We start from the raw sequence: 12,407 nt of genomic DNA, 5'->3' as shown, positions 1-12,407 counted from the left end.
TTGGGCTTTGAAATAGCTCAGAAATTCAGTGGACAGAAAATGATAATAGAAATGATCTTTGAAAGGCCATATCTCTGGAACTAGTTATCTGCAAAATTTGTTTTGCTATTTGCTTGTTTGAAAAAGTGGAAAATGATAATTAGTTTTTAGTTCTGCACATTTAATTTGAATTTTAGCTGCTACTACCTGACGGATTATTTCATTTCTTGTCAAAGTGAATTTTCCAAGATAACTGAAGAAAATAATCAAACCTGAAAATAATGGGCAGCAAAATTGAAGAACAATAACAAAACAACATGCACACACCACCTCAAACATACACTTGCCAACTTGCTCATACACACACCCATACATGTACCAGAGATAATGCTTTTCTATTTTTATTGTTTATTATTGAAACACGAATGAAATTTGACTTGAAAGAATGGAGCAAAGTGTAAACAATTCAAACACTGGCTCAGCACCTGGGAAAAACAAAGATGACAAGCACACTGCTCATTCCCCCTTGTTGATAATGTGCACATCCATTCATTTCGCATCCTATCTTGGCATGGTATGGATAGTGAAAAGAAAAAAAGCTTGTAAGTGAGAAAGAACAAAGTGGCAACTGCTAAAGAGGACGAAATACTTTCTCTGTGAATGGTTCTGTTTGACTTTTTTTTTCACAGAGGTGAGGGGACATGGGAAATGGTGTGAAGAAGTCACTGTTATGCATCCCAATCTCTTGTCCCAAAAACATGTATATAAAGCAGAGATGCCAACTGTTAAGATTTTGCCGTATTTTATTACGGCTGATCTCAGTTTGTTCCAGCGTTTCACCAATGTCGAAACTGTTCTGGCGAGTACATTTTCAACTTCATAGCATGATCACATGCTTTCCTGTCGTAACATTACCCAGACGCTCTAGTCCTATCGATGACGAAGCCGGGCAGTCACTACTAACCTTGGTCTCACGTTATGATGATCAGCTAATCATGTGCTTGTTTACATTGAAACAGCATTGAGTGGACCAGTCAGCTTAATTGTTTGGCCGAACAATAGAGAAATGGCTAAATCAAGTTGTGTCTCAGTCAAACAACATCTGTGCCTGGTTGATAAAACTTGTAGATAAAAAGTACATTTGCTGATGTGGTTTGGAATCCAAGTGTTCCTACCAATTTCAAAATGTTCCTAACAAATCTCTTGATTGTTCCTACAAACACTTGGCAGGGGTTGGCATCTCTCGTATAAAGTCTTTTTACACTTGTACATACACATGCATTCATATTGAGAAACTTGACATCATACTTCTTTCATATATATGTATACATGGTAACTCATGAACTCTTGTTCTCATTCTTATTCACACACGCACACACACACACACACACACACAGAAGTGCACACACACGCACATACAGAAGCGCACATAGAAGAATGTTCAAAACACTATTACGAAATTGAAAAATGTGCAGGCATAAAGACTGCCCAATATTATGACAAGGATTCTTTTTGATGTCAAACAAACAAAGCAAAACTGGAGAAAATCAAACCAATTCTTTTATGTGCATGAATGCACGCATTCGTGCGCATGTGTGTTTGTGTATATTCGTGCAGACTTCTTATCTAACAGAGCTGTGATTTACAGTTTTTTGCATGTGTGTGTGTATGTGTGTATGCCTGTGAATAAGTGTGTATATGTGCGCATGAGTGTGTGCACACACATGTGAAAATGTGTGATCATGTATGGTTATGTGTGTAGACTTCATATTCATCTGTGCTGTCAATAACATGATCTATGCTCATGTGGTTTGTGTATATGTGCATGTAGATATATATGTGTGTGCATATGCATGTGTGTGTATATCTCTGGGTGTATGTCCATGTGCGTTTACAATGACTGCAATTTAGTGACAAACCCTTACACCAGGAATATATGAACAAGAACCAAGCTACTAAAAATACAAAACAGACAACAAAAAAAAAGAAAAGAAAAAAAAGAAGAAAAAAAGTAACTGAAAAATATACTGTTGCTTGTTTCTAATACAACCCTGAACTATTCCAAGCATATGCAAATCATCAGTAAATGTTCCAGCTACAGAACATTTTGCTAACAATGAAAAACAACGTTCAGGAGTTTTAAGTTGATGAACAAAAAAGAAAGAAAAAAATGTCCATGACACTGCCAGGAAATGACTAAGAGTATGTGCAGAGTCTGGTTGTGGTGACCTGAAAGACTGAAATGGAGTTATGAATTACTCCAGCTGTGGGAACACACAACTTTCATCGCTGTATAGGGTTGATTTCTGACTGCAAAGATCTGACTGGAACAGGATCTGGACATATATAAGAATTATAATTACTGTATTATCTCAGGGATATTATTATGTAATCACAATTATATTGATAATAATTGATACATGTTAACACAACTTAACAGGGCTCTTGGTAAAGAAGGACTACCGAGGTCTAGAACATGATGCATTGACAAACAGGAAAAAAAAGTGTTGAATACATAACCTCAAAGTAAAATGCTCGTGCTTCTATCACAACCCTGAACTATTCCAAGCATAAGCAGACCAACAGTAAATATTCCAGCGACAGAACATTTGCTTACAATGAAGAAAAATGTACAGGAATGTTACCAGGTGAACAAGACAAATGTTCCCTGTAATTGCCAGGGAAGTGATAATAATCTCTCAGAGTGAATCCATGGAGTGGTTGTGGTGACTTGAAAGACTGTTATTGATAGCTCTGACTGTGAGAACACATAGCTTTCATTACAGTGTTGATTTCTGACTGTGAAGGCCTCTGCCACACAATCTGGATGTATATAACATGTTAATACAGGACTTGAGAACATCTTGTCAAATCTATTGTGTGCTTGTCTTTGTTCCAATGGCATATTTTGAACCAAAGACCCGCTTAAACCAAGCTGAAAATGGATATGGCTTTTATGTCATTATTTCTTTTCCTTTTAACAGAAATCTTGGGTGCATTTAAAAAAAAAAGGTCTCCTTTTTAATCATTGAAAACCACAAGCAGTTTTTACTTGAAAGTAAATTTTATGTTTTTTTTATAACAGATTTTCCCCTGATCCTGTTTGGTAAGAAACTGTTAAGCACAGTTCAGTGTGGGTCAGTGTGATGCACCATTACATGTGTTTGATGTCATGTTCACACATCGAGTGATGGCCTAGAGGTAACACGTCTGCCTAGGAAGCGAGAGAATCTGAGCGCGCTGGTTCGAATCAAGGCTCAGCCACCGATATTTTCACTCCCTCCACTAGACCTTGAGTGGTGGTCTGGACACTAGTCATTCGGATGTGACGATAAACTGAGGTCCCATGTGCAGCATGCACTTAGCGTACATAAAAGAACCCATGGTAACAAATGGGTTGTTCCTGGCAAAATTCTGTAGAAAAATCCACTTCGATAGGAAAAACAGTTAAAACTACATACAGGAAAAAATACAAAAAAATAGGCAGGCGCTGTAATTTAGCGACTCGCTCTCCATGGGGAGAGCAGCCCGAATTTCACACAGAGAAATGTGTTGTGATAAAAAGAAATACAAATACAAATACAAATGTTCAGACAGCCCTCCTGAACTGTGTAGTTTCAAATGCCTGTGTAGCGACTCCTTCAGTGTTTCTCGTCACATTATATTTTGATTTGCTTCTATTCTCACAGAAAGAAAACAAATGTGATGGACATCACCTGTACGTATGCATAGCGTTTTAACAAGTATAAAAGACCTGTTGACTTGTTGTTGTTTTAACTTTTGGGTATTTTGATTGATACTTTTTGATAATATTGGGGGACCAAACATAACTGTGGAACAGAAGCAGGTGTGGGTTTGGGGATTATGCACACTGATATGGAAGTGCAGCATTGGTGGCATTTTAGTGAGTCGAAAATTGTTTGGGTGATATTATTGATCCTCTTCTTTTTTATTTTATTTCTCTATAACGTAAATTGACATACAATGGTGATTTATTCCAGCATGTCAAAAACTCACCTAATTTTTTTGTTTAAACAATAACTTCTTTTTATAACCACAGAAATTTTCAGCGTATTCATATTCTTCATTTGCTATTGTATATAGAGACAAGGAACTCATACTGTTGAAAAACGATTCCCGAAACACATGGCTTTCTGTCACACTGGCTGTCCTGGTTCTGGAAGATTCCTTGCCTTGACCAGTCCATCTCACATGGTAAACTTGCCGTCAGAAACAATGTACCTCATCAGACAGTGTGCCATTAACAGTGAGCATACCTGGAAATGTGGTCAACACATCAGAATTAATGGTAACACAGAAAAGAAAGAAAGGAGTCAAAATTACTATTTCTTTACCTAGAGCTTAGAGCCCATTATATGGGGCGTTTGTGCCACATAAGTATTATTATTATTATCATCAATGACATTATCATTATTATGATCATCATCATATACTTGTTTTTGAGACATTACAGTGAAGGCAAGAGCTATGTGCGCAGACATCAAAACAACATCCATGCAGATTAAAACTTGAGTGTGTGCAAGCAGTGTGTGTGTGTGTGTGTGTGTGTGTGTGTGTGTGCATATGCTTGTGTGTGTATTTGTAATCGCACAGTGATAACTGACAGATCTTTGAATTCATGTTCCATTCTCACATCACGTCAGGATTTTTCTCGCTTCCAGTATACCCCACCTCCTGACCATGATTACTGGTCTTGGTGGTAGTCTTTTGGGGAAGACAAGTGATTATTCTAAATGCATAATGCACTTTTGTACATGTAAAATACAGTGAAATTCTTTCTCCTTTATTTATTTATTTTTTTCTTCTTTTTTTTTTGCAATGCTGCACAACAACCCTTGCAACAAGTAAACATTACACTGAGTACGAAAAGATCCTGTGTGCAGCATGCACTTCACACATGTTAAAGAATCCAGTGAGCAAGAGAATTAGTTGATGGTGGCCACATAGAAAAACAAAACAAAAACATGACCACGTTGACCAGAAAACAAATTGTGCAGACTGACAGGAAAAGAAAACTGTAAGGAAGCCCTGTCATTTTATGAAGTAATCTCCCCTGTGACAACAGCCTGAATTTCACACAGGCAGAGGACTCGTTCCTGCAATGTGCAAATTCAGATCCAGAACCAGAGAGAAATAGATTGACAACAACAACAACAACAACCACCACCACCCCCACACACACACAAAAAGAAGAAGAAGAAAAAAAAGAGGAATGATTAAAGAACGCAGATCAATGAAGACATCAATCAAATATATGTTACCTGCAAGAATCCGACTGCAAAAGCAATGACACCAATGATGACCAAGTTGTCTTTAAAGATGGACATCAAAGCTCCAATACATCCCCGTGTGTGGATTTTTAGGCGAGCATAGTCCTCCTGCAGAGGAAAAGTGATGCAATTTTCTATTAAAGAAAAAAAAAAGGTACAACATTGATCTGATAATAAATGGATAATGATGACGATTACTTGCAGCAAACGAACAAATGAATAGGCCAAAGGCATTTTACTGAACATTTTCCAGATACAGTGGAAGGGACTCTGTACTGGGCAGATTCCTATATCGATCCCTACCTTCTTATTTAGAGGCAATTAGCGTTTAGCACTGGACCAGGATTTGGAACGTCAGAAGAACAGTCAGGACTTCACCCCTGTTCAGACACAGGATCCCCCTACCCCACTCCGGCCCAGCCGGGCCCTACCCCCACCCCTTCCCCCTTCCATGGAACGCCAGAAGAACAGTCAGGACATCACTCCTTCAGACAGCCAGGATCCCCTTCCCCCACTCCTGCCCCACAGTCCTTACACACACCCCTCCCCCTTCCACAGAAAGCCAGAAGAACAGTCAAGACTCCACTCCTTCAGACAGCCAGGATCCCCTTCCCCCACTCCTGCCCCGCAGTCCTTACACACACCCCTCCCCCTTCCACAGAAAGCCAGAAGAACAGTCAGGACATCACTCCTTCAGACAGCCAGGATCCCCTTCCCCCACTACTGCCCCGCAGTCCTTACACCCCCTCTCCCCCTCCCATAGAACGCCAGAAGAACAGTCAGGACATCACTCCTTCAGACAGCCAGGATCCCCTTCCCCCACTACTGCCCCGCAGTCCTTACACCCCCCCTCCCCCTCCCATAGAACGCCAGAAGAACAGTCAGGACATCACTCCTTCAGACAGCCAGGATCCCCTTCCCCCACTACTGCCCCGCAGTCCTTACACCCCCCCTCCCCCTCCCATAGAACGCCAGAAGAACAGTCAGGACATCACTCCTTCAGACAGCCAGGATCCCCTTCCCCCACTCTGGCCCCGCAGTCCTTACACCCCCTCCTCCCCCTCCCATAGAACGCCAGAAGAACAGTCAGGACCACTCCTTCAGACAGCCAGGATCCCCTTCCCCCACTCTGGCCCCGCAGTCCTTACACCCCCCCCTCCCCCTCCCATAGAACGCCAGAAGAACAGTCAGGACACCACTCCTTCAGACAGCCAGGATCCCCTTCCCCCACTACTGCCCCGCAGTCCTTACACCCCTCCTCCCCCTCCCATAGAACGCCAGAAGAACAGTCAGGACATGGCTTCCGGTTTGGCCTCCGATGTCGGCAGGCCACGCTCTTCTGTGCTCTGTGCTTTTTTTTGCAAAAACATAGTGGCTTCGATATGTCGAAGGATTTAGCTCCAGGTTTGTAAGTGAGAAAAGCGAATTAGTACACTGTGTGTTTATACTGTGCTCCTTTCGCCGACATCTGTGTGTGGAACGAGCGAAAAAGACCAGGAGAAAGCAGTTTCCAGTGTTGGAGCCACAATGGCGGCGCCTACGCCAGCCCCGCCGGCCGTGGAACCAGTATACATTACTACCAGGGCACTCCCTACATACGAGACGCTACCTACAGTGTATGACATTTGTGTTGCCGCGGAGGCTGCGTGCGGTCGAGGAACAATTCGGGGGGCGCAGCGGTCTGTGGCGGATATATCCGCGAAATGAAGAAGTAAGAGACCATTTGTTACTGGAAGGGTTCCTGTTTAGGGGAGCACGAGTGTCGCTCCTGGATAGGAATCCTTTTATTAACAAGGACCAGGGGGATGAAAAACCCACAACAAAGCTGTGGGTGAATAACATCCCGCTTGGTATCAATAACGAACTAATAGAAACAGCTCTAAAAAAGATAGGGGTAGAGCTACGGTCATCTCTCAGAAATGAGCTGGCAAGAAACCCCGACGGGCGACTGACCCAATTTGAAACTGGCCGCCGTTTCGTGTATATCACGGTACCAGTCACACCACTGAGGCCAGTCATGAAAATCGGTGTATTCACTGCAGACATTTATCATAAAGAACAAAAGCAAAAACCAAAAAAGTGTAACAAATGCCTGCAGGAGGGACATGTGGCAGCTAACTGTGAAGGGGAGGTGGTTTGCAAAGGTTGCCTGCAGCAGGGGCATAAAATAATGGACTGCCCCTCTTCGGTGCCCCTCAATGCCGAGGAAGAAGAAGTTCGGGAAGAAGTTGAAACACCAGCAGCATGCGAGCCACAGGGCAGCAGTCAACCAGCACTGACACTGCCAGGCGAGCAAGTGCCAGTGTGTGGAAGAGGTGATGCAAGCAACACGCAGGGCCAGAAAGCAGCCAGTCCCGTGAAGCCGGCGCGCGCACACACCGCAACAACGAGCCTTGCTGGAAGAAAAGAAAAAAGGGAGAGGAGTGAATCTCCCACAACGCCAGTGCCGGACAGCAAACGCCCGACTGTAGTGGCCCCGGACAACGCAAGAGGAGAGGAAGAGAAAGCAGACAGCATGCAGGAGGGGGCCGACACCTAGCACGTGTTCTCTCCCCACCGGTCTGACCTTTCCCTCACGACCCTTGGCTTCGTTTTATGGACTTGTGATTTATGATTAATGATTTTGGTTATCTGCTACAGAATTTTGAAGAAATGCTATCCTCATACCAGTTATGAACCACGATATATGTATTGGTACTTTAAATGTGCGGGGTCTGAGAAATAAGCTAAAAAGAAAAGTTGTATTTGACTTCCTCAGAAAACAAAAGTTAGACATTGCATGTTTGCAGGAGACATACGTTACAGATGATGTGATGCACGAAATCGATAGACAATGGTCGGGAAGCATATTCTATAGTGCAGGAACTAACAGAAGCAATGGACTCATTATCCTCATTTCCAAACTTAAGCAGATTCAGGCAGAATTAATTCATGCAGCAGAGATAATACTACTAATTAGAGTCAGGCATGACAACAAAATAACCATCATCGCTAATTGCTATGCGCCAAACTCGACCGTAGATAAATTAGAATTCATAAACCAACTGGGCAGCCTACTGCTAAAGCAAGACTACGACCATTTGTGGGTACTGGGTGATTTCAACACAACGATAAGCCATCTAGATAACATCGCGGGCAAACCACACTCAACACGAGAAAATGAAGCTCTCATGGAAATGTTATCTTCTCTAGACCTGGAAGACACATGGAGATCTATCCACCCTGACGTCAAAGAATATACTTGGTCAAGACCCACTCCTTTCACAGCAAGGAGAATTGATTATATTTTCTGTGACACTATCTCCCAAGCACTCGTGCAGAAAACAGACATTGAGTTATTTCCCCACTCAGACCACAAACTTGTAAAAGCAATATTCAGCGCAAACGAGTTTCGAAGAGGTCCAGGATACTGGAAGTTTAATAGCTCGTTGCTTTCAGAGGAATGTTTTCTGGAAGAAACAAACGATTTTATAGATTCACATTTCTCAAAATATAAAGACGAAAATCCACAAAAAGCCTGGGAAATGTTTAAAGTTAAATACAAGTCCTACTGTATCAACTATTCAAAAATCGCCAAAAATAGGGCTTCAAATAAACATGCAAAAATCAAAATGCTGCACGACATTGAACAAAATCTGACACGAAGCATTCTTGATAAAAACATGATAATGAAAGCGCAACAACTAAAAAAAGAAATAGAACTACAGGAACTAACAGAAGCAAGAGGGGCTCAGATTCGTTCAAGAGTCAAGTGGATAGAGGACGGGGAAAAAAACACAAAATACTTTCTCCGCCTTGAAAGGGCCCAAGGAGCCGCGAACGTAATATCATCTCTGCGCATAAACCAAAACACGACAGACAATCCACAGACAATACTGAACCAGATCGAGAAATTTTATACAGAGTTATACAAGAAAGACTTATCCGTAGATAAAGGAAGAAACATAAGAGGCCATTTCCTGAGCAACGAAGATTATCCAGTACTTACAGAAGAAGAAAAAGACCTCTGTGACAAAGAAATAACTCTGGACGAGCTAACAGTAGCTCTCACAAACTTAAACAAAGACTCTGCGCCTGGTAGTGACGGCCTCACACCAGCATTTTATAAAACGTTCTGGGACAAACTAAAAACGCCATTCCTTCTCTGTATTACAGAAGCCATCAAAGAAGGAGAATTACCTTTCTCAATGAAGAAAGGAATTGTTACATTAATCCATAAAGGCAAGGACCTGGACAAAAATAACCTCACAAATTATAGACCTATTACTCTCACAAATACAGACTATAAGATAGTCACGAAAGCGCTTGCCACGAGACTCCAAAATGTCATCAAAACAGTTGTAAATGAAGACCAAGTAGGTTTCATAAAGGGAAGAAATATAGCAGTTCACTTGAGATTCTTTGATGACCTAACTAAACACCTCAATACAACGAATCAAACAGGTGCTCTAGTTGCTCTAGATTTCTCTAAAGCCTTTGACACAATATCAAAAGATTGTATCATCGAAGCACTAGATATTTTCAACTTTGGCCCAATATTTAAGAATGTTGTTTCTACTGTAATGAAAAACACACAAAGTTGTGTTCACAATGGTGGATGGCTATCTGATTGGTTTCCAACAGAACGAGGAATCAGACAGGGATGCCCACTAAGTCCCCTTCTTTTCGTACTAGCAGTAGAAATACTGGCGATTAGAATTAGAAACAATAAAGAGATTCGAGGAATTGAATTGACGCCATTAGGAGGTATGTGCAACGAAAGCAACACCTCTAAAATAAAACAGTTTGCAGATGATACAACATTAACTCTAAAAAATGAACAGGACATTCGGATAGCTACAGACATTGTATCTCAGTTTGAAGAATACTCAGGTCTGAAATTAAATAAAAGTAAATCAGAGGGAATGTGGCTGGGGTCAAGAAAGCATGAAACAGGCGACATAAATAGCATTCCCATAAGACCTGACAGGCTGAAAATTCTGGGGATATATTTCTCAGCAGACAAAGAAATTTCGGAACTGGAAGAAAACTGGAAATCTAAAATCGAAAAAATAACTAAGTTGATTAAACGATGGGAACGAAGAAACCCATCACTATACGGTAAGGTTATCTTGGCAAAGACGTTTTTGTTGTCACAGTTCTCACACGTCCTGCAAGTATCGGTTTTACCAGTCAAAATCCTCAGCACCATTAACACACTTATGTACAGGTTTTTGTGGAAAAAAAAGTTTAATAATAAAAAAGCTTTTGAAAAAATAAAAAGAGGAGTCCTCAGCCTTGACAAAGAAGATGGTGGCTTGAATATGATCAACATCGAACACCAGCAGCAAATGTTCCTGATCAAATGGGCAGCTAGACTCCTCAGAGAGACAAAAGCGCATTGGAGCATTCTTGCAAGACAAAATATGTCACCTTTCAAGGACAGTTATTGCAGTTTTAGCTGTAATATCTTACCTAAAGACATCAAAAAGCTGAAAAATGTTAAGTCATTCTTCTGGAGAGAGGTAATAAAAGCAGTTGCCGTTCTCAACAAAGACAGACCGATAGAAAATATAAAAACGGAACCGCTATGGAACAACAAAAATGTAAAATACAAAGGTAATGTGTTACACTTTCCCAAATGGAGCAAAAAAGGCATTCTTATCGTGCAGGATCTTTGGCAGCATGGAAATGTAATGACATACGAAGAAGTAGAACGCAAACTGGGCACTGACCCGGGCCTTCTTTTCGAATACAATGCCATCATAAACGCAATACCAGAACAATGGAAACAGCATCTATCCAACGATGCCCACAAAGAGGATACCCCCAAAGACATTGCAACAACAGAGGGATACCTCACTACGTTATCTAACAAACAAATCCGAAAACACTTTGCCCTCAAACAAAACCATGAAATATGTGCAACACAATTTTGGAAGCGCAAACTAGACATCAATATCAAAGACTATTTCAACCTAGCTTATGAATGCACAAATGAATCCCGTCTGAGAATACTCCACTTCAAATTTATCCATAACATTTACCCAACGAATATTCTGCTTGCAAAAATGGGGGTGTCAAACACAAACACCTGCAACTGGTGTCAAGACACTGATTACATTGAACACGCCTTTTACTCTTGCCCCAAACTATCTGACTTTTGGAAACATGTGAAACAGTTCATTCTCTCCCGTTACAATACACTGATCCCTATGAATGAAAAAGTAGCGTTGTTTGGTACAACGAAAATGGATATCCCAGATCATGAAAAGAGAAAAAAAATCAACACGACTTTGTTGATAGCAAAACTGTCTATTTCTAAATTCAAATATGGTAAGTGTAAGAATCTGTATCTTATCTTTGAAACCGAGCTCAAATTACGTAAGATGTGATCTATGTCTACCAATATACCTGAGCACTTATACGGATCCATAAAAAAAACAACTCAAGTGGTCAATTTAAATGTGTACATTTAAAGACGTTCCATAAAGCTAATGCCTCCACAGAGAGAGAAAGAGAGAGAGAGAGAGAATGAGATCGTGTCTACCTCGCCTCTTTTAGACATTGTGCACGAAATCACCCTGTATGTGATTTTATATGTTGCATGACCTTGACAATGTTTGAGCATGACAATGGTAAGAAGACAGATTACAGGGGGAAGAAAGAGAGAGAGAGAGAGAAAGAATAAAGAGATGAGAGAAGAAGAAGAAAAAAAAGAAAGAGAAAAAAAGACAACAGAAAGGAGAAAAATGATGATGGAAGGAACGTAAAGAAAGAAAAAAAAAAAAAAAAAAAAGAAGAAAAAAAGAGAGAGAACCAAAAAAAAAAAAAAAAAAAAAATGTGGGAAAGAACCTTCCAAGGATGCTGAGACTATCCTGCTCATTTGCAGAAATTTTACGCATCCACTGATTTCTCCTAAAAAAAACAAAAAACAAAACAAAAAAAAACAAAAAAAAAACAGTCAGGACATCACTCCTTCAGACAGCCAGGATTCCCCTAACCCACTCTGGCCAGCCGCCCTCACCCCCCCCCCCCCCGCCCCCTTCCTTGGAACGCCAGAAGAACAGTCAGGACTTCACCCCTCTTCAGTCAGCCAGGATTCCCATTCCCCACTCTGGCCAGTCGCCCCCCCCCCCCCCCCCCCCCGACCCCCC

General features: G+C 41.2%; 1 protein-coding gene across 1 annotated transcript in view; it reads right to left on the bottom strand.

The window, feature by feature from the left end:
* Window positions 1-373: 373 nt before the first annotated feature.
* Window positions 374-12,407, bottom strand: part of LOC143282952 (tetraspanin-33-like) — a 28,796-nt gene continuing 16,762 nt past the window's right edge. Inside the window, exons 6-7 of the mRNA XM_076588871.1 lie at window positions 5,262-5,378; window positions 374-4,256 (exon numbers count right to left, since the gene is read on the bottom strand). Coding sequence (XP_076444986.1) covers window positions 4,188-4,256; window positions 5,262-5,378 — 186 coding nt within the window. The 3' untranslated portion in view covers window positions 374-4,187. The remainder of the gene's footprint in view (window positions 4,257-5,261; window positions 5,379-12,407) is intronic.

Source organism: Babylonia areolata, chromosome 6, assembly GCF_041734735.1.
Source record: "Babylonia areolata isolate BAREFJ2019XMU chromosome 6, ASM4173473v1, whole genome shotgun sequence".
Classification (NCBI taxonomy): Eukaryota; Metazoa; Mollusca; class Gastropoda; order Neogastropoda; family Buccinidae; genus Babylonia; species Babylonia areolata.
The sequence above is the reverse complement of the archived record's forward strand: the minus strand, read 5'-3'. Positions and strand labels throughout refer to the sequence as shown.